Source organism: Tachypleus tridentatus, chromosome 10 (assembly GCF_004210375.1).
Source record: "Tachypleus tridentatus isolate NWPU-2018 chromosome 10, ASM421037v1, whole genome shotgun sequence".
In the NCBI taxonomy this organism is placed as follows: Eukaryota; Metazoa; Arthropoda; class Merostomata; order Xiphosura; family Limulidae; genus Tachypleus; species Tachypleus tridentatus.
The window spans coordinates 182,025,434-182,048,511 of record NC_134834.1 but is presented as its reverse complement, the minus strand read 5'-3'; the positions used below and the strand labels follow the sequence as shown (position 1 = coordinate 182,048,511).

Sequence of the window (23,078 nt, the reverse complement as noted above, 5' to 3'; positions counted from 1 at the left end):
GAGTACAGCTACATATTTGTGCTATGATTGAATTTTTGATTCTTTAAAAAGATATATTTTGAAGAATTTTGTAGTTAAAAGTTTCCAAACACCTGGATCTTAATTATGTCAAGCAAAACGTTTTTCATTGCTCAATTTCCAATTTTTTGAGGACTCTGATGCTAGAAATTGTTCCTGTCTGCAATGTGAGTTCTCTAACAACATGACCTTTTGGTGTTAAATCTTTTCCCTGCCTGCAGTATGAGTTCTCTAGCAACATAACCTTTTGGTGTAAAATCCTTTCCCTGTCTGCAATGCAAATTCTCTAACAACATGACCTTTTGGTGTTAAATCTTTTCCCTGTCTGCAATGCGAGTTCTCTCACAACATGTGAGTCTGCAGTGTGAGTTCTCTAACAAGATAACTTTTCCCTGTTTGAAGTGTTAGTTCTCTAGCAAGATAACTTTTGGAGTTAAATCTTTTCCTCATGTTTGAATTGTTAGTTCTCTAGCAATATGATGTTTTGGTGTTAAATCTTTTCCCTGTCTGCAGTGTGAGTTCTCTAGCAACATGACCTTTTGGTGTTAAATCTTCTCCCTGTCTGCAGTGTGAGTTCTCTAACAACATGACCTTTTGATGTTAAATCTTTTCCCTGTCTGCAATGTGAGTTTTCTAACAACATGACCTTTTGGTGTTAAATCTTTTCCCTGTCTGCAATGTGAGTTCTCTAACAAGATAACTTTTGGAGTTAAATCTTTTCCCTGTCTGAAGTGTTAGTTCTCTAACACGATAACTTTTGGGGTTAAATCTTTTCCCTGTCTGAAGTGTTAATTCTCTAACAAGATGACTTTTCGGGTTTATAGAAAACAGGAATTTCGTTTCCTTGATTGCACTCGTTTCTTTGACCAGATATTATTGAAGCTGAATAGGCTGAAATGTAAAGTCAGGATCTGGATTTAATGAAGCCAAACTTTCTATTGGCCATACTAATAAATCAGGAATAAATCCCTGAAGAAAACTGTTAAACTTTTCATGAAATTTTAATTTCAAACATATATATACCTTAGATACTCAATAAATAAAACAATATGTTCTAATTTTTGTAAGTAAGAACAATATATTTAATTAGCTGTACTCCTTAGTGGGTTGATTTTTATATTTGACCGAATCTTTTATCAAAAGTTAATATTGATTTAGTTAGATTTGTCTTCTCCTTTAAATAATATATGTGACTTTGCCAGATAATGTTTAATACAAAAAATGTACTCAAGTTCTCTATATATTCTATATTGTACTCTGAAGACAACAATTTAAGAGAGGTAACTTAAGGTATGTCACCGTAGGACACATGCATTTAGAAATTGTTGTATTGTAATGATTATTAAAGTTTCAAGAATACATAGAGGTGATAACATTTTTAAGACTGATTAAGTTATTTAACATTTCATGACAAAAACTATGAACATTCTGATTCTGTCAGGAAAGGTACTGTTGGAAGTTTCATTTAATAGCCTGTAACTGTACACTCACTCTTTTAAAGTTCAATTACTATTACAGTTCTTCCAGTATTAATATCAATTAACCAAAGTCATTTCAACATTATGCTTAAAACTAAACATTTTGTAAAGATGTTTTTGTAATTACTTGCCTCTCATATTACCCAAAAAGCTGTTCTATTTTGACATCTAATCAACTGAAACCTCTTTTTACTTATAATTAACTGTAACATCCATGAATTGTCACAAAAATATACATGCTTTAATGATTACAGAATTTAAAGACATAAGGTCAGTATGTTTTTATTTTCATGTGTGTAAACAAAAAGTTAGGGTTATTTTGTTTCCTAAGTTCTTACCCAGGCCCTGTTGAGATATACAAGTTATATTCATAGTAATAGACCAATACTCTAAGGATCCTTTCATGTTTTGTTGGATCTGCAGTTGGCATGTTCATTGTATATTTTTCTATGATCTTCAAAGAGCATGGATTTTGTTTTTTTATAATCCATGTGTTGGTGAAATTATCTTTCTTCCTTTGTATATCGGTTATAAAGTGCTGTTTCTCTATGTTGGAAAATAAGTTCACAATCTGTTACGTAAAGGAAACATTTGTAAATGCTTCTGCATAGGAAACTTCTTTGTTCCTTTCAGTTTCCTCTCTCACTCTCATTATGAATTGCATGTGGTGATTCTCTGCACTCTAAAGAATACAACTTCTCTGAAATACACATGAAATTTGTGCTAGAAAAATAATTACTAACAGTTTCTGTTTAAGAGAGTAGATATAAAAATTCTTCCTTCTATTGTTAAGTTACACAGTCTGGTTCTGTTTTTGTTTTTTTCAAAATTTGATCTTTGTGAATATTATCTAAAGCAAATAGCTGCAGGATAGTTTTTTTAATCTTGCAATACCTTCCCATGTGTGCTGATAAGCTGTTTGTGTTTTTGTTGTTGTTTTGTTTTTACATTTTTTCACCACTTGCAAAGAAAATTCAACTTTCACATTTATCAGGGATTTCAATTTTGAATTTCACCATAGCTTTAGTTTCAAAATAATGTTCACAATTATAAATTATAATTGAATTTGAGAAAGTTTTGTTAACTGATACTCAGCTTATCAACTTTTTACCTTTATAACAGTGATAACACTTGTAAAGAACTGCTCAAAAGAATTGGGTGAAATTGTTTATTTTTGTGTAAAATACAAAAGTGAAAAAACACATCCAGCTTGAAGTTATTTTTTTAATATTCCCTCATCCTAATATTTTACCATATGTACTTGATGAAGCAAATTTTTATTTTAATCCATATAATAAATCAGTTGGTTCAGTAGTTTTAAAAGTCAAAATTGAGTTGCGTTCCTCTATCACATAATTAAGCATACTTCTAGAAAATGTGGATAGTTAGCTGCTTGCTGTTTTGCCTAATTCATAATAGAGAAATTACTTAAGACAAAGTTAACATAGATTAACAGTTAGTAAGCACATATTAAATAATGAAGAACAAACATAGACTTGCAAGTCTATGAAGACACTTAAACCAATTAGTTTCAAGTATCATGTGCATCATTTTCAAGGGTGTACTATGTGCATACAGTGACATAATAACAAGTGTTTGTTTTCTCAGTCTGATTTCTTCAGACATATTACACTGAATGTTTTTTTCTTGTCACTGTACACGCACACAGTTTACCCTTGAAAATAAAACACATGGTACATCAAAACTAGTCCATTCAATCATCTAAATGTTTGTGTGAATTTATGTTTGTTCATTTGACTGTAATTAGTACTTGTTTGGGTAAAAAGAATTTTAAAGTTTCAGTGTTTAAAAGTTAGACTCCTAATTTAAATTATTTAAATAAAAGAAAAACACCTTACATGAAACATTGTAATGTCATATAGTTAAATGTATATGTAAAAGAGGCCATAGCAAAACCCCTCAATATGAGGAAAATGGAAGTACCAGTAGTTTAATGAACTTCAAAGTGTCCACCGCCAATATCTGTCTGAGGGTGCCATTATTGTTCTCGTATAAACTTGGATGAGGTATAATCAAATTAATGTTAGTATCTGTAACGGGAGGCTGCTGTGGTGGACTAATTTGTTTTAAATTTTTTATTTTAATTCTGATACAAAATACCATCCTAGCTATTGCTTTCAATATGCAGAATTATAAATGGACTTTTTTTTTTTTCCGCATTAAAATATTTTACTCTGAGCATTCAGCTCTCTTACTGGAGCCATTGTTGGGCAACCATAAAAGCTCCTATAAAAGAGCTGAAAGTTACCAATAAAAGTATTTTAATATGGAAAAATATCTATATAATTCTACATATTAATGTATGCGTCTTAAACAACTATGCTTTCAGTTTTTTACAGACTAATGTATAACAGCCACTTCAATGTTCATCTTGTGTTATCTTTACTTCTATTATTGTCAGTACAGCTTGAAAATTAGTGGAATTTCTAATCAGTTAATTATTGAGCTTACAAACTGATTACATTCAACAAATTTACTATTCTCAAAGATACTTGGATAGCTGGAATAATCAAATGCTAATTTTGATTTATTATTTTACATGTATTAATTAATGTGATCAAGTTAATTGTCAACAGTATAATGCATCTCAAGTAGGCACTGTGTGTAAATGAAGTGTTAATATGTTATTCCTTTTTCCTGTCATTTAAGTCTAGTCTTGTGGCAAAAATTACCTTTGAGTAACTTCTCCCATTTAGTGTTCAGTCTCAATTTAACAGTTTGCTGTGCCCCACTGTTGTATTAATCATTAACTTTGTGCATTTTTTCAAAATCGAATAGTTGTCTTTTAATGTCAGGGTCTCATCACGCCCAAACCTTAACAAATATATTAAATGTTACAGAATTAGAAAAAGAATATGACACTTTTTCTGGATCCAATTTCCCACATCAGTTTTTACTCGGCTTTCTAAAATATGCTGAAAATATAATTTCTTAATATGAAAAATTTGTACATAAATAAGTATTTATAAAGAGTGGCATGTCATACCATCAGATATTGCGAGCAATTACAAATTAACCCAGATATACTTGTAACAACATGTGGTCAGTCAACAGGACTAAGTGATTCTCCTCTGTTTGTTATTGTTCATTTTTCAGTAGTTGTATATTGAGACATGATGGCACACAAAAATATGTTGGGAAATACCATGAATATAAATGTCCAAATTACTGTTAGTGGTAATTTATGAAAGTAAAAGCAAAGAGTTAACAAACAAATCAGTACTATACTGTTATTTTCTTGAATAATTTATTAGTGTAGAGGCAGAGAGAGATAACAGGATCTGAGCAACTGCAACAAACAAATTGGTATTTTCATGCATGTTTTATTTTCAGGATCCTATCTGAATTTTATTTTCACAACCCTATCTGAGCTAGCAACTGAAATACATATTTGAAAAAAAAAATCTTTACAGCATTATTTGGTCTAACAGAATTTCAAGTTTGATAACTTAGAACTTTAAAACATTTTCTTCCACTTTGAAAAGTTCCTTGTTGCCACAAAGTACAACATCTGTAAACTATGGACTGACTAAAATTGCTCAGTAATTAGTTTCATTTCTTGTATCACTGAACCTTTTGAAAATAAGACTAAACCTCATACAAATACTTCCAAAAACTAAAAATAATGTGTTTCAGTTAGCTACAACAAGTTCTTGTTATGAAAAGTTTAAAGAAATGTGAGTGGTTGTAATGAATAACATAAAAGAATCAAATAAATCCATGGTTTGACTTTAACAAACTGCATATGTGGTTAGCATCAACTATTACCCTTAAGCAAACATCATTCAAATAAATCAACTTGGCAATTAATAAACATGTTTTAACAATACAATGTCTAATTTCCATCTAAAACAAGGTAAGCTGATTCAAGATGTACAGTACAAAGGTAACTTCAGTTTCGGTTAATACTGAAATACTGTATATATTTTATCATCATTGGTATTAAAATGTGCCATATTAAAAAAAAAAACAATCTTGTGTTTACAAATAACTACTGTGAAATGATCATAATATTACAAGTATAGGATACTAGTAAGCATGCATATGTTGTTTTAGCATGTTATGTGACAGAAACTGTCCTGATTAGTGGAAGTATTTTACATCATGGAAAGACAGAATTATCTAGATTGCCTTTCTTCATATATGTGTAATGTTAGTATTTACTAGAGGCATTAGTATCCATGTTTTATATCTATTAAAAACCAGAATTCCTTAAACTGTTTAAAATATGTGCATTTTTCCGATCACATTTCCACATCAAATTGTGAGTTGACGGAATCTCCAAGTACCACGCCCACTGATGAACTTTAGGACGAGATTGTGGGGGGGGTATGTTGAAACAAGCGTTCCCTTCAATTAAGATTTTCACCAACTTCTGACTGTGAGAATATAAGGTTCTAGTAGAGAGATTCCAGTGTGAACAAGTCACAGTAGTTGTATGTAAATACATCTTTTAAGTAGTGATGATGGTTAAGTATACAATATTTCAACATTAATCCAAATTAAACATTGCAAATAAATTGGACTTGTTATCCCTTTTAAGAACTGTAAAAAAAACAAAAACTGTGGTACCTTTTATTTGGACTCTGAACTCTTACAATCATAACTTTTAAAAAGCAAACACACTGGAAGCCCACTTGTGTACCTCATAGAAACTAAATTTTCTTTTTCACTTTTACTAATAACACTAATACAAGGCTAAACTTTACAATCTAAGTACTCATCCTTGTTTGCTACCTAAAAATTACATTATAAGAATAGAGCCCATTAATTAAATTGCAGTTTTAAGAAAGGAGCCATAATGTCCTATGGGCATTGTTTTCACTCTCTTGAATATATTCTAATGGAATTTAAGATTTGGAGAAACGTTAAAAGTCAAACAACAAAGAGAAATTATATTTTTGACCCCCTGACAACACTTTAACCACAACATTAGACTTGTACCGTATTTTAATATTCTTCAAAGAGGTTTTGTAAGTATCTACCTGTTCTTCTTTATACCAGCAAATTTTTTGTTTGCTGTCTTAGAAAGAGACATGCATGCTCTCTAACATGGATAGCATTTTTATTTTAAGAATGTTTCTAGAAAAGAAAAAGAGCTCTCATATTTGACAATTTAAAGGTTTCTGTTGTGTTTTTTCTCCTGGGATAAACAAAATAGATGTTATAAAATTAGTTAATTGTCGCTTAGCAAAAGTCCATATCCAAGAGTCCCAAAAAATCCCATTTCTGATTTCTTACAGTTTGTTAACTACATGTGGACTAGATAAACTCACTAACCATATTTAGAGGTTTCCTTGGGGGGAGTGTTATTGGACAACAGCTTCAAATGTATTAAGATAAATTTCTCTTCAGATTTCATTAAAAATATAAAACATATCAGACTTTTACTGAAATAGTGTATTTCAATCACTGGACAGACAATGTTTCAAATCAAATATCAATTCTAAACAGGTAAGCTTTAGAAAAATACACATAGAAGGAAAATCTGAATGTCTCTTGAAAATAAACTTTAAAGATAAAAATACAAAACTACTAAATATCTGCAGTTATCTCCATTTGATACTGTGAGCTAAACTTGTATTGTTGTTGTGTTTTGACTTCAAGAATAAACAGTGTTTGGAGAATGCTCTGCTAGGGAACTATGTATTCATAACTGGAAGAATTTGTTATAGGTTACCTCCCGTATATAGTGTACCTGTACACTGTTCTAGCTAACCTTGTCATACCCTAGTTTCTGGCAGACTCATAGATCGTTGCAGCCGCATCCCAGGCTTTATGTTTATAATTGTTTTTTCCCAATCTTTCTCTGACTTGCTTGCATCAGCTGTTAGCTTTCCAACAAAAATAGAAATTGTCTCATTGGTAAATGTAGCTTGAGAATTTGCTGGAGTGTCTGTTGTTTCCATAGTAGCTGTGGTAGGTATGTGATTGGAAATTTTACTTAAAGGAGAGCTGGAGGCACTTCCATTGGACTGAACTTGATGCAACTCTTCTGGAAGGGCATCACAAAAGAAGTTGTTCTGATCAGAAACCTGAGACCCAGTTTCATCTGGAGTGAAGTAAGCTGATGTCTGACTGGAGTCATCACCTTGGTCCTTCTGGCTGCAATGCTGTAGTTGGGCAAGTGCAACATTATTTATTGCTGGCACAAACACTGGCTCCACCAAGATTTCAGGCTCAAACATTATAGAATCCGTTCTCGCACACACATTGCGACAACTCTCAAGATTGAGATTCTCGAGGATTTTATTTAGATGCTGCTGTTGTACTTTATAATTTTCTCTTAGCTTATACAGTTGGTGAGCACTGAATTTACGGATACGATTTCTCTGAAACACATAATTTTCTCTCAGCCTGTCAATCTGGCCTGTACTATAATCTCGCACCCTCTGCACTTGTTGGTAGTAATTATCTCTTATGCGATCAATATGCTGTGTACCATAGTCACAAATATCTCTTATATGCTCCGACTGCAACGAATAGCTTTCTCTGAGCTTCTCCATTTGTTGCACACAGTTGTTCTTTATTCTCTGTGCTTGAACACTGTAGTGATCACGCAGACGATCAAGTTGCTGGCGTCTATATCCTTCCATGTTTTCTAACATGCGTTTAATATGCTGTGCTTTTGTAGAATATGCAATTCCACATGGACATGGACATTCAATTCCAAACCGCTTCAAAATACATTGAATTAAAATTACCATCAAAGTAACCAAGAGAAATCCAAAACTTAATGCAAGTCCCACTAAGATACTAATAATTTTTATATTCCCTAAAAATTCATAGTCGAGATTGATTTGAATAATCACAACTTCCTTACTTAAAGGGTTTGATGCTATGCATCGAAAATGACCACCATCACTACGCTGAATCTTACTAATAAAGAGACTGCCATTTTTAAGTAATAAAAAGTGGTCATCTTTTGAGTGATCAAAATTGTCTTCCCAAACATTGTAAGTTGTTTTGAGACTACTTGTGAGTAAGAATTTAGTCGTGTTTTCGTGCAGGGCACTCCAATGGAAGACTTCATTCTGAGTAGTTATCCAAGTGAGGTTTGGTGTTGGACTTCCCTCTGCATGACAGTTGAGTACAGCTGAAGATCCCACTCTGTACTGTAATTTATAGAAGTTTTTCTGAACAGTGGTGTTTGTACATATGTTTTTGTCTAAAGCATCCAAGAGTGTGTGACCAGCCAAATGACTGGGAATAAAACAAAGGGTCTTGAATGGGTTCATAAGATGAGTATCAGTATGATCTCCAAGCCAAGGCAACAGCCAGTACATGTAGCAATCACAATGCCATGGATTTCCAGCCAAATTTAACCTCTGTAAGACTGACAGAGTGTCAAATACACCTTTTTGAAGTGTGATCATATTGCTTCCCATAATATCCAAGACTTTTATTTTAGTTAATGGAACAAATGCATCTTTTGCTATTGAAGAAACTGAAGAGTTTGCAATTTGCAACTCTTCCAAGTTTGAAAGGCCATTGAGCATTAACTTAGTTATTCTTGAAAGACTCTTACTATTTGACAATACAAGTTTCTTCAAGCAAACAGAAGAACTAAACAAGTTATCCAGAGATGTAAGGAGGTTGAAACTGAGATCCAGAACTTCTAACTTGCTTAAAGGCTTTAATGTGGTTTCCTGTAGAAAATTAATATTGTTCATACTCAAGTTGAATTTCCTCAGTTCCTTTAAACCTTTAAAACTCAGCATTCCTACATACTTTATCTCATTGTCACTAAGATCTAAATATTGTAAGGTATTTAATGCTGAAAAAACAACATTATTCAAATTCTGAATACGATTGCTCCCAAGTCTTAGCTCTTTCAAGTTTTTAAGGTCACTGAACCAGTCATGCTGTAACTGATATAAATTATTTGCTGAAAGATCCAAGAGTTCTAATGAATAAAGTTTGGAAAAAGTATGCAAGTCAATCTCTAATATTTTGTTATTACTTAAATCAAGCAATTTAAGTGATGTTAACTTACTGAATAATGAATGTGATAACTTATTAAGCTGGTTATATGAAACATTAAGAACTTCTAAACTTTCAAACAGATGAAAACTATTAGAAGATAAAGTCCCATATAATAAGTTATGACTAAGGTCCAAAAGTTTGAGCTTCATGAAAGAGGTATGAAACTTCCAGCTGATGTACTTCAGCTCATTATGCGAGAGAATAAGTTTCTGTAAATATGATAAACCTTGAAAAGAGACATTCAGTGACCTGAGCCGAGTTCTCGATAAAGTTAAGGCAGTTGTATATCTTGGAAGAATGTCTAGAGTTGTTAAGTTTCTGACTATACATTCCACTTCAGTTTGGTTTTCATTAGAACGACACTTGCACATACTTGGACAGGAGTCATCACCATGAAAGAAGTGGTCAATTTTTACTGCAGATGAAGTTCCACCCATCAGCATTGCTTGAAGAGTGGGTTGACTTAGGTCTGAAGGTATCACAGCACTACACTGGCACGTGAAAAGGTAGAGAATAAGAAGTGTTGTGTAAGCCTCCGGTTTCTTCATTTTCCTTGTTGGAGGGCTTGATGATAGCATAGTGCTATGGCAATTTTCTTCTGGAAATAGAATAATTTACACATTTTAATTAAGAATTGCAGAAATGATATGCGAGAAGAGAGAAAAATTCAAAATGTGTAACTTGACTGGTTTCTCATTTTTAGAAGACACGAGACTAATGAAAGTACTGTAATGATACTTGAACATCACAAGGCTGTTCATGGTTTCGGTATTTTCCAGAAAATATAGCATATTTGAAAACTGCTGAACAGAAGTAAGTTGGAGGCCTAGCTACATGTAAATTAATTGTGGGAAGAGTTGAGATTTCATACTACACCCCCAGCAAACTCTCACAGTTTCTCATGAAGATACGGTTTTTGAGAAACCTGTACAAGATATAAAAATCGCCATAATTAAAGTTGTACACATTTTATAAATATAAATTCACTGTCCCTTTGGTTTGATACCACTCTTACTACTTCCAAATATAAATAAATAAAATGAAAAATTAATATAATCTTGGTTATGCTGATCATTGCCCTGAGTGGTGGATTATCTTTTAATATCTAGTGGAACGGGTAGCCTAGTTGCTTTACGGCATAAAATACCAAGCCAAACAACCATTTTTATAGAAAGTTAGTTTGCACAGGTAAACCTTCTTATACATTCTTCACCACTTCTTGAAAAGGAAAGTACATCAGACTATAAACTCTCCGATAAAGTGGGAAATACTATACTTGGGTGGGCTGCTCAGGGGTAATTTTTATTACGCCCCCTGATTTCGGTTTTGACAGGTACAGTCCTGTTGTTTGAAAACTGAGATTGTTAACTTTGATTTTTTTTTAAACACGTTCATTACCATATTTAACAAGTTATTAGTTCCTGCACTAATTAACAAACTGTTTATAACTTGACAAGTAACGACATTTGAATCAAATAATCGACAGTAACAGAAATTGCTAAAAAAAAAAAACAATTCGTTAAGAGTGAAAAGTTGTATCGGATGGTTTTAACAACTTGTGTGCAGTTATTCTAACATGGTTAACGTAGTTTTAACAAACCAAGATTTAAATTAACAAAAAATTCTTCATAGCAACAGTACATGGTTGTAACATGCACTTTTTACTTATATATGTTTTAAAGTATCTTTGCTGCAACTCTATACACACGCTGTAATTGTTGGTTATGCTCATGTGAAAAGTTTTAACTTTCTAACCCTGAATTTTCTCTACGGCATCATTACGCTCCCCACATACGCTGTAAACTAATTTATAAACATAATTCAGTTTACAGAATAGATCTCAAAATATTTGAGATAAATATGATCAGACTATACGAAGAAGCTATTAATATATAACGTTTTGATGTGTGGTTTAATTGCCTATTGTGCCTTGCAGTATTATTTGTTAATTGGACTATTACGGAAACAAGAGAATTTGCGACGTACATGTAGTTGTGCTCACAAAACCAGACTGAAGCAAAGTTGTCTACGTGTGACCTTGAAATAGACTGCCACGTTCTTTAACGTCTACACTGACGCGCTGGCGTTGCTATTAAACAAAAACACTGTATCGATTTTTTCGTAACAACAGCTGTATTTCAATAATAATGCGGAGAAATTTAGTTGTACGGGTCTGTCACAGTACATGGTGTTGCGAGAAATCGAAGTGCCTCTGTCAAGTGCATATTATGAAAAGAAATACTCTGACGTAAGCAGTTTGTGACCTTTGGGGAAGCAAGTCAAACAGCCTGTTGTAAAACCAACAGGCACCCGCCGTCCATTCAACTAAGTTTAATCGTGAATACTCGCCGCCTAAACAATCTTTCAAAGTTAAAACAAACAGCTTGGTATCGCACTATTTTATTATAATTTAAAGACTTATCTGTTAAAATGTGTTTTTATTACTTTTTCCTTAGCTTGTGACAAATAATGAAAATGTTTCGGATGACAAAAAAAAAAAAAAAAAATTGGCATGCCACTCCAAAACCAATGCAATATGGTGAAGTCAAGCATACGTGTTTAGTTGAATCAGGGTTAGACGTAACGTAGTGGTTAGCCCGTCGAGTTGCGTGCTGAAGGGTACCTGGTTCAAGAGTTGATGTTGCTGAACACGCACTGTACGTTAAGCAGCAAACCAATTACTAAGGTGGCAGGCAGTTAATGCTGCTATTCGATTCTAAGCACCAGACAAAGAACTTTTGGCGGCGACCTTCCCTCTGGTCATTTGTTCGAATTTAAGTATGGATATGCCTAAACGTACCAGTCTGTCCTAACCTTTTAAGTTCAGTACATAAGGCGTTGTTCGTATTTAAAATTAGTTTTCAATTTAATAAAGCTGTGAATATCATAAGGGTATTTAACAGGGGATAATGTCGCTTGGTGAAATAAACAATAACGAAAATTCGCTAAGCTCGTTTTATTTTTTTTCATTACATTTATTAACTAACTGGTAATAGTCACGTTCGCTAGATTATCATATTTTCGTGTTAGTTACATTTATAAATATCTAATCAGTCAATTAGATCTAATAATTTGAGAGAGGTGTTAAAACTTCACAACATAGAGATACATACAGTGGAGTAAAGAGCAAGTTTAAATTCATATGGTCAGTTGTCAAACCACTTGCGTTCATAATAGCATGAAAAACTAAACCATTTATTCTTTAATGGCGTCATTTATGACAAGATAAATGTGATCCCACCACTTCCAAAGATAGCCAGGTAGTATACTAGGCCAATTGGTGAGTAATTCTATAAAGTTTTGTGTTTGCAATATAAAGCAAATAACGACGTACCATGAAATATTTGAAGCTGCATACATTAATTGTTCAACATGTGTAAGATACAATACTATAATGCTCTAGATGTCCAAATTACATGCACATTTTCTACTGTAGTGTGCAAAATATTTTAACAGCTTTCATTATTCTGTGTTCAGCTTGTGCATTAATAGTATTCATGACGACGATATTTTTCTGGCGCCCCTATATATTGTTGTTTTTTACGCTTTGTTTACTGACGTAATAAAGCAGTAAGTAAAATTAAGTTAGCGTCAACTATATATGTAATGAAAAAGTATCCTTACAATTACACAAAACAAAACTAACATATGTAACGTTTGTAACGTCTTTGTATGCAAAATGTAGGCGTTGATTCACAATAAACTTAGGTTGCAAAGGTATATCGATCAAGTGAAACTACACGCAAACTCGCACTTAAGCAGGAATTTTACAGAGTTGCAATTAGAACAGGGCGATCAGACCTCGTAGAACCCTGAAACTTGTAGTAATTAATTTTCATTCTACAAATATCCACCATCACCTTTTTTATTTCGATAGTGAAGTAGTTTGAAATGTTTCACTGGTTACGTCATGCACACAAAATTATACAAGCTGTTTTGGTCAGTTCAAGTAATAGTATTTCCTAATTCAACATTAAGGCCACGTAGTATTAATAAAAGGCATTATATTCTAATACATGGGTAAAGATAGATATGAGTTGTTGAAGCTTCAGCCTAAAGTACACATGATCATAGGTACAAAGTAATTTTAAAGGTATCGTTTTTAAATAATAGCAAGACTAAGGGGATAAAACGTCAATAATTTGTTAAAATTTTATTTCGTGGAGATATGTTTTTCTTAGGGCAACGTATCTTTAGATTGTACGGTGACTACATTTGTACAGCTTCTAAATATTGCAATGGTAAGTTAACAGTCAAAATAAACAAAGTTTCCTATGATAAAAATAACAGAATTTTCTCGATTTTAACTAAAGCCATTTGTTAGACAAGCAACATTACATACTCGTTTTACTGCAACAGCACTTACTTTATTTTAAAAAATGTGATAATAAATAATGTTAATATATTCTTCATCGTGATGGGTGCAGATGAGGTTGGAAAGGTTTGTCTATACCTCCTCGGATGTGCTTTTGGGCAATTTAGCGAGTGTCAGCCTGATATCTGTTACTTTCAGGTATCGTGAAGTCTTTGTCATTATGTTCTTACTAGTTCTTTACTTTCAAATTTGAAAAATTCCTGGTCAGCTCTTGCATAATTCTATTGCAATTTTACGGTCTGTTGCGAGTTTCTTCTAACTTGTTTGTTATTAAGTGAATAAACTAGTAATTAGCTTAAACCTTTAATCTACCCTAAAATCTTACCATTGGTATATAAAATCACATATTTTTGTTACCACTTTTCTATACAATGTATAAAAAATATAATAAGGAACCATGGAAAGTTTTCTCCTCATCAGTTTCCATGTTCCAATACTTCTAGATAAGAAACACTAAATTACAATCAAATATGAAAAAAAAATATATAAGTATAATTAAGTAGGTAGTTCTACAGATTTTAAGTAAAAAGATGCTGAAATACAATTTCTTTCCCCTCTCTCTGTGAGAAAAAAACTTTGTCCCAACCTAGCCTAATTAATCTCATAACTGAACATGAAAACCTATGTCACCAATGTGTTGATGATGGTTGAATTAGGTCTATTTAATGTTTGTTTTGTTTTTCTAGATTGTATAGATAGTGTTACAGTGTATAGGATACATATAAATAAGTAGGGTTTACAAAAAATACAAACTTATTCCAAGATGAAAAAACCTGTAATTACTTGTTATCACAATATAGAAACTAAACATAAATTAGTTGATAGAAGTATTGCAACAGCTAAAATTATGTCATAAGTAAACATACAATATTTTTCTCTCAGTTACTTTAATTATTAGTGTTTTGGTCATAGTGTTTAATATGTACTTAATTATGAATATTATTTTGAATTGTTAGCTTAGTATTATTAATATAGAGCTATTTCAAAATACTGATTAATAATAAGGGTATTCATCTGATTAATCTGTGGAATAATGCTAATGATGTTTTTTTCAAAGAATGACTTGCACTTAAATAAGGCAGGGGTTATGTAGCAAGAGTTAGTAACCCAGCAGTAGTGGTAGGTTTAAACTAGGGCTAGACAAAGGTGAGAGTTACGATGTTAGTAAAACGAGAAATATAAACAACAGGAATAAAACAAGATTGTGTTAAACCATATGTTTAACTGTTAGTACTGTAATGCTAAGAGTATTAGAAATACAATAAGTCAAGCAGTTGTAGAAACTGAGAATTTTGATATTATGGGTATAGCTGAGACTTGGTTGGATATTAATGATTTTGATGAGAGAAATATTTTTTTAAATACCAGATTATTTACGGATAGAGTACTGACCAAAGGGGAAGGTAGGTTTATATGTAAGGAATGTCTTGGATCATGTTAAATTGGTGCATGTTAAAGTACATAGCAATGAGTTACTTTTAGTGGATTTAAAGAGAAAAGTCTTGTAATTTGGATTCTTTATAGACCCCTAGGTCAGAATGTGGAAGGTAATGAGATCAGAGTGGTAGCTGAAAAAGATGATATAGGATACTAACTTCAGGAGTATTGATTATGATAGGAGAGTTTTAGGTTTTTGAAAATTGTTGAGAATACTTTCATACACCAACTGATGATGGAAACCACTCGAGGGGAAGCTATGTTAGATTTAATATTAGGACCTGATGCGAATACGATTGAGTTGTGGTTCACAAGCATTTAAGTAGAAGCGACAACTACACTGTTAGATATGGGAATTTACTGCATATAGAATTGGGGATGAACAGTACCCTGATTCTACATTTTAGGAAAGTCAATTTTGATGGAATGACGTGATCTAGCTTCTAAAGAATTGGAAGAGGTTCTTAAATAGGTGTGGAAAGCATGTGGAGGAAAATGGATATGAATACAAAATAAAAATGGTCAATGGAGCAGAATAAGTCAGTATGACTTAAAGTTTAAAAGATCATTTTAAGAATAAACAAAGTCAAGAAATTTAACTTACTGGAAATAATGATTTGAAGTATTATAGGAAATCAATACAACTGATTAAAAAGGAAGTTAAAAGGCAAAAGAACAGTATATGAAAGGAGGTTACCTGAAAGAGTTAAACAGTAAAGAAGTCTTTAGATATATGATGGGTAAGCAAAGTGTTAAGATAGGGATTGGGCCTCTTAAAAATATTAGTGAGGAGTTGATCTCAGAAGATAATGAGATGGTAAACTTGTTAGATTATATGTTCTTTTCAGTTCTTATGAAGGAAAATACAAGTATTGTGTCTCAACAAGAGTACTTAATGTGCAGTAAAATATTGAAGTAAAATATATTTAAAGTTTTGAAACTAAGAAAAACTCTGGAAAACCTAAACATTGATAAATCCCTTGGACTGGACAACTTCTATCCTAGAGTTTTAAAGGAATTTAAATTGCAAATTTTTCATTTTATTTTTAATATGTATAGGTCATTGAGTAGTGGGAAAGTATTAGAAGCTTGGAAGTTGGTTAATGTTATTCCAATAGTTAAAGGTGATAAACATTTTCTTACATCAGTAGTAGGAAAGGTTTTTCGAGAGAGTGATTGAAGATATGTTGCAGAGTTACTTAAAGTAGTTTAATACCAGCGTTAAAGAGCCAGAATGGTTTCACTAAGGTTAGTCGTGTTTGACAAATCTTTTGATATTCCTTGAAGATGTTACTGCAATAAGTTGATGAGAAAAATGCTGTAGATTTTGTTAACCTTGATTTTTGTAGAAAGTGTCAAGTAAGATTCATCACAAAAGACTCATTACAAAAATTCTGTGAGCGTATGTGGGAAATGTTATTAAATTGGACAGAAAATTGGGTGGAGAGTAGAAATGTAAGTAGTAATAACTGGAGTTAGATCTGAGTGGATCACAGTTACAAGTGGTGTGTCTCAGGGCTCTGTGCTGCGTCCTCTGGTTTTTGTTATTTATATTAATGATACTGATTATAGAATGAGTAACAAAATTTTGAAGTTTGCAGATGACACTAAAGATTTTTGGGGTGGCTATCTGTATCAAAGGTGCTACAGATTTACATGGAGATCTTGATCATTTGAGACATTAGGCTAAATATGTAGTAGATAGATAGCATTTAACTATGCAAAATGTAAGGTAATGCATTTAGGTTTTCAGTTACAATTACTGTTTAAATGGGAATACACTAAATACTATGGTTCAATAAAAAAGATCTTGGTGTTGTGACTGAAAAATCACTTAAGTCATCTAAATAGCATATCGTAGCTAGCAGTAGGGCTAATTGGATTTTGAATGTCATCTATAGAAATATTAAATAAATGATATAGTTTCACTGTATAGATCACTTGTAAGGCCTCATTTAGAGTTCTTTGTACAAGTTTGGGTTCCCTTTCTCAAGATGGACATTGAACTATTCGAAAAGGATAAGAGGTGATTTGATTGAAATGTTTAAGAATATTAAACGTGTTGATAAGATAGATCCAAACTTTTTTTTTATCATTGTTGTTTAGTAGTGAAAACAAAAGAACAAGGGGGTATAAATTCAAATTTTGGCAGCATGAGAATCGTTTGGAGTTTAAACAGTATTACTTTCCAAGCAGACTGGTTAGATGCAAAAAATTTAAATCAAGAAAAGACTAAATGAATACATGAGTACTAAGGGGTGGTTTTAGTGGAGATGGCCTAACAAGCTTCTTTTTTGTCCCTTGAAAATTTTATTGTATTTATATTCTGCCTAAAAGTTTGAATTATGTTTGTTTTTACAATAGATACTTCTAGTATATAATCCAAAATTACTAAACTCCTTGCAACTTGACTGTATTTGTATTGCTTACTAGGTAATGTGCATTTTCTTTAAAATACTAGTTTTCTTGGATTTATAAAAAGAACATTATTGTCTGAGAGTTAGAATGATCTTTCAATTATTCTTACTTATAAGAATACATTCTAAAATAAACTAAAAAGAGAGAGACATGCAAAAAAAATTGATTGCCTAGTGGTGGTGTTTTTACACTAAGAAAATTATGAATCATTTCTCCCAAGTACAATTGTAAAATCATAATGCAGTATTATATAACACTAGAAGTAAATTTGTGCAAGATTTCAAAATAAGATATGGAATCAACTTTGTAACCTAGGTTTAGATTATTTATCAAGAGTAATCATTTTTTACCCGTACATTAGTTTTATGCCTGATCATCCATACTCATAAGTTTTAGCACAACATACAAAACTGGTAAAACTCGAATGCGAAGACTAACCAGGCAAGTGAACGTACTGACATTTTGTACCCACCTTTATGGGTGCCATACCCCAAATACATGATGACAGTGTTGTTGTAAAGGTTTATAAAGATAGCAAGGTTCTTCAGGGTTATTTAGCAGGAATAATAGTGTAAAACCCATTCCATACAATGATGACGTAAGCATTTTATTCTGTCCACTACAAGTTCTGCTTTTACGTAGTTTCTCAAAGTAATAATGGGCCTAACTTTATGAATAACGTTAAATGGTTGCTTACTTATTATGCTTCTCATATTTCTATCACGTTGTCAAAGGACACACTCAGTATTAACAAACTTTATTAAGTAACACTGAAACCCAGTAATCAGTTAACAATCTACCATAGTTAGCCCAACTTGGGTTTCATATTGTAATTCCTTCTTTCCTTTCCAAGACTATTTCTAGTTACAACACACACTAGTCTGGCAACAAGAATCTATCTTAAGAAAAATATACTCAACAACAGTGTATTTATATTTAAATAAAAATAAAACAAGGTTAGGACCACTTTGGACAAGTACATACTTTTATTTTTAATCACAGAAGTTTTGTTATACTAACCCAGTTAGAAAGAAAGAAAAGATACTAGTAACAGTTGAATGCTACATTTGTAACCAAAACAGTTTACTTACATATTATGGATGTTTTGTTGGTTTTTTTGTGCATATATGTATACACACACATCACATCTTAACTCAATACTACACTCAACACTGCTTTTGTTGGTAAAACATTAGTTATTGTTCTTATGTATTTTCCCAAATAGTTCTTTTCAGTAGTCTGAATCATTGAATTTGTTTTTCAATTGTCATTTCTGGTGCATTTCTATTAAAATCCAGTGTCAATGTAACGTTATTTCGTTATATTAATGAGTTTGATTTATGTATATAAATTATATCAAACAGCCAATCATTAAATCTTTGACTGGATCCCCAAATATTCATAAACTCATTTATTAAAAACTTGTGTAAGGCTGCAACCTTATCACTCCAGGTGGCAGTTTATTCCAAAAATGTCTTACTCTAATGAAAAAATAAAAACTCCCTTAACTAGAGATTCGAGTGAGATTTCCTAAGTCTTAAATTTATAATTAGTGGTTTTAACTAATGCAGTCAGATCAACACTGACCCATCTGTTTTTAAGAACAAGTTAAGAAGCATTAATGTTTTTGTCACATATTTGAAACAAAATCATAACAATGTTTCAACGTTTTGTTTATCACATGTTGATCAACTAAGTTATGCAAACAAAAACGCAAAGCCTCCGCATTTTTGTAACTGACCCAGTGCTGTGGGTATAACATCAGTACAAAATTAAACGAGATGATCAAAGTTCCAGACTATTTATAGTTTATACATGGTACTTTAACTATATTAACTTAGTTTGTAGAGAATCAGTTTCAGGCTAGAAATGTGACCCAAGGGGTTCCAAGTTAGTGTCCATCTTTAAAAACTAAAATAAAATTTTGTTTTTCACTAATAAGGCTGTTTGTTACTCAATAATTGCTAAAGGAAAACTTAAACAGTACAATCACTCACTCGATAAAAATGCGTCTTCGCGGTTCTCCAAAATAGTGTGTGCTAATTTTATTTGTAGCTATTTAACTTTTATAAGCGTGAGAAGACACTTGTTGAAAATGAATTTTAAACTATAAAAGTCGATTATATAGGTGGTTATAACAAAATGAAGCAAATGTTTTGAAATAACTCACCCAGCAAATATAATTACTTGTATTCCTTACAGTGTCGAACATACGTAGCTGATTCAGAGCGGAACGGTATTGCCAGGGGTGCCTACATATTTAACGGTGTCCACGACTTTAAAATTTGCCATATATATATCTAGTTTGTTTATATATTCCATTTATATAACTGACTATTACAAGAAATAGGAAAGTAACGTTTTTTTTCTTGTGTGTTTATATCGAACTGAAATATCCTGTGTTGTAATATAAATACATACAAACACATCACCTCTAGAAAAGCCTACCTAAAACTCGTACGCAGTAGGTTTCCGCTGTCTCTTATGCTACTCTAGCGACATGTTATATGAACTGGGCTTATACCACTAACGAACCTTTGAGGGGTGTATGGATAGACAAAAGTAGCCTTCTCGGCAGTCACACAACCCTTTCCAAACATGTGGTCAGCTTCCAGTCAGTTACCTCTTTCTTGCTTTGTGAACCTGACGATGACCGAAGAAGGTCGAAACGTTGTTCGCTCTTCTACGTAAAATATTTTCTCAACCCAAACGAGCCGTTTTTGCATATATTCTTCTAGGTCTATGCTTGTCGTTTTTATAAATTTTGATAATCGTAAATACGTAATTCTGTTTGCAAATTTCTAAAAATAATCGTACGTTTTTTTAAAGGTACATTATTGATTGTATATAAGAAATTCTATTCTCACCATAGACGTAAAATATATTGTATTATTTTTCTTTTGTTTTTGAAAAGAAAGTTTTAAACAATGGTATATTGAAAGAAATTAATCAAGTACATTGTTAGTGACGTATTTCTTACAGATAACATAGGCTTTTTTGTATTATATAAATTTGGTATATTCATTAGATATTATATATTTTATCGATTTACGTGTGCTTGTAAATAAATGGAAATTATTTGAGATAATTATAATAAAAACTAAGCTGGTTATGTTTTATAGGTCTGCATGAAATTTGTGTTTGTGGAGATACGGAATGTTTGTGTTTGCAGGCACCTCGAGATAAAAAGTGCTGTCCTATCGTAAACATAAATTTCCCAGGTTTTTTATTATTATTTTTTATATGAACCTGTGCATTATATCAAACTTGCTCAGTTTGTATAGCTTGCACTCTGTATTCGGCAAGCAGTTTTAAACAATTAAGTTTCCTTTCTGTCAAAATGTTACTGTTTAATACTTATATACATGTATGTTTTATTAATTAAGTGGAATTCGCCGACTATAAAAATATGGGAAAGGTGATTATTTGTAGTGGATTTTGTATACTTTTTAGATAATTTAAGTAATCGCTTGACCTCGAAATTTAAGCTAAACATGTTAAATGTAATTAGAATAATCTAAAAGTAAATATAATAATTCGGCCCCTAGTGTCACAGCGGAATTACAATGCTAAAAAACGGTTTTCGATACCCGTGATTGGCGGAGCACAGATAGCACATTGTGTAACATTGCGCCTAACAGCAAAAAAATGTTAGAAAACGAAAGTATGTAGAAACATCTTTTATATTTGAGCTGTTTGTATATTAATCCTACGAGATTGTCTGTAACAAGTGTAATTCTTAACAGGACAGATAATCACCATTTTTACGTTTGTTTTTCATCATGAATATTGTGCTTAAATAATACATATATTTGTACTCTAAACATACACAACTGAATAAATAGACACACGTGGCAGCAATAGAGGCGTTGCAGTTGTAATTAAAAGCTTTTGTCGTTGTAACTGAAGTGAACACAGGCGCAGGAGTAGGTATAGATAGGAGAGAGGGTTGAGTTCTGAACGACCACCCTGATATTCGAAAATGTCTGAAAGGTCCACTATCCTCAGATTTTTATTTAATAAACATCTAACTTTCGTGTAATTCACATTTATGTGCGTAGAAGAAAAGGTCTACATTATATTTATTCTTGAAAAAGTTACGCCCCTGCAGAGTAATTGTAATCTGAATTTTTTAATAACCTTTTAACCCATAAAAATGCTACTTTTGTTGATAATCCGTAAATTTGTGAATTTTGCTAAATTCAATGATCCTTTTGCCTGGTCATGGCCAGGTGATTAGGGCGCTTGACGTGTTACCTGAGGGTTGTGTGTTCAAAACCCCGCCACACCAAACATGCTCGCTTTCAGCTGTGGGAGCGTTGGTAAAACAGCAGCCCGAGAGTTGGCGGTGAGTGGTGGTGACTACCTGCCTTCCCCCCTAGTCGTACACAGCTGAATGAGGAATGGCTAGTGCATATAGCCCTCGCGAAGTTCAAATCAACCAAACAAACAAAAATACAAATATAACAGTTTGTATGTGATTGCTTCAAAGTTGTTATTTTATGAAAAATTCCTGTAAAATGGCTTAATTTCTGTACTTACTGCTGCTTGTTCCTGGTATTTGATGTGACATTTCTGTAATATTATTATGTTTTGATTTGGTTTCCTTTAAAATGTTATGGTGTTTATGGAACATGACCCGCCCCCTGAAACATGCTCCACTCTTTGAACCATGGATGCACCATAAGAGTGACAGTTGCATTCCATTATTTGTAGGCCCGGCATGGCCAAGCGTGTTAAGGCATTCGATTCGTAATCCCGGTCGCACCAAACATGCTTGCCCTTTCAGCCATGGGGGCGTTATAATGTTACGGTCAATCCCACTATTCATTGGTAAAAGAGTAGCCCAAGAGTTGGCAGTGGGTGGTGATGACTAGCTGCCTTCCCTCTAGTCTTACACTGCTAAATTAGGGATGGGTAGCGCAGATAGTCCTCGAGTAGTTTTGCGCAAAATTCAAAACAAACAATCCATTATTTGATTAGAGAAGAGTAGCCAAATAGTTGATAGGGGGTGTTACCTTTCCTTTAGTCTTTTAAATTGGAAATTAGGGATGAATCAACTGGAATTTGGCAATTTGTTCGTTTTTGTTTTTTCTTCAGTTTCATGGTTATTTATTGTAGATTTTTTAAATACACAACTACAGTAGTTAAAGTATTTAGGCCATATTCATAGGTGTAATAGGTCATTGTCTAGTTTATCTTACACTAATCTGAGTGAATATGAATATTAATATTTCTGGTATTCTTACTTTATGGTAGAAATAGCTGGGAGTAATTAATTTCACACAAAGTATAAATGAATGCATACACTGTATATTAAGTTAGGCTTAGCAATACAAAACAGT

At 32.5% G+C, this 23,078-nt stretch overlaps 2 protein-coding genes across 6 annotated transcripts in view; one reads left to right on the top strand and one right to left on the bottom strand.

The window, feature by feature from the left end:
- LOC143231070 (cytokine-like nuclear factor N-PAC) overlaps positions 1-23,078 on the top strand; it is a 55,962-nt gene that overhangs the window by 16,191 nt on the left and 16,693 nt on the right. The gene's annotated exons all lie outside the window — the stretch shown is intronic.
- LOC143231069 (uncharacterized) lies at positions 4,751-20,410 on the bottom strand. Of its 4 annotated transcripts, none has more exons than XM_076465599.1 (2): positions 20,182-20,410; positions 4,751-10,101 (listed from the first exon to the last, which is right to left on the bottom strand). In XM_076465599.1, the coding sequence occupies exon 2, from the start codon at positions 10,079-10,081 to the stop codon at positions 7,241-7,243; it is 2,841 nt and encodes a 946-aa protein (XP_076321714.1). In that variant the 5' UTR covers positions 10,082-10,101; positions 20,182-20,410; the 3' UTR covers positions 4,751-7,240. The 4 variants fall into 4 exon arrangements, with proteins under 4 accessions (XP_076321714.1, XP_076321716.1, XP_076321713.1 ...); XM_076465601.1 differs by having other exon boundaries at positions 20,269-20,407; XM_076465598.1 differs by having other exon boundaries at positions 19,904-20,232.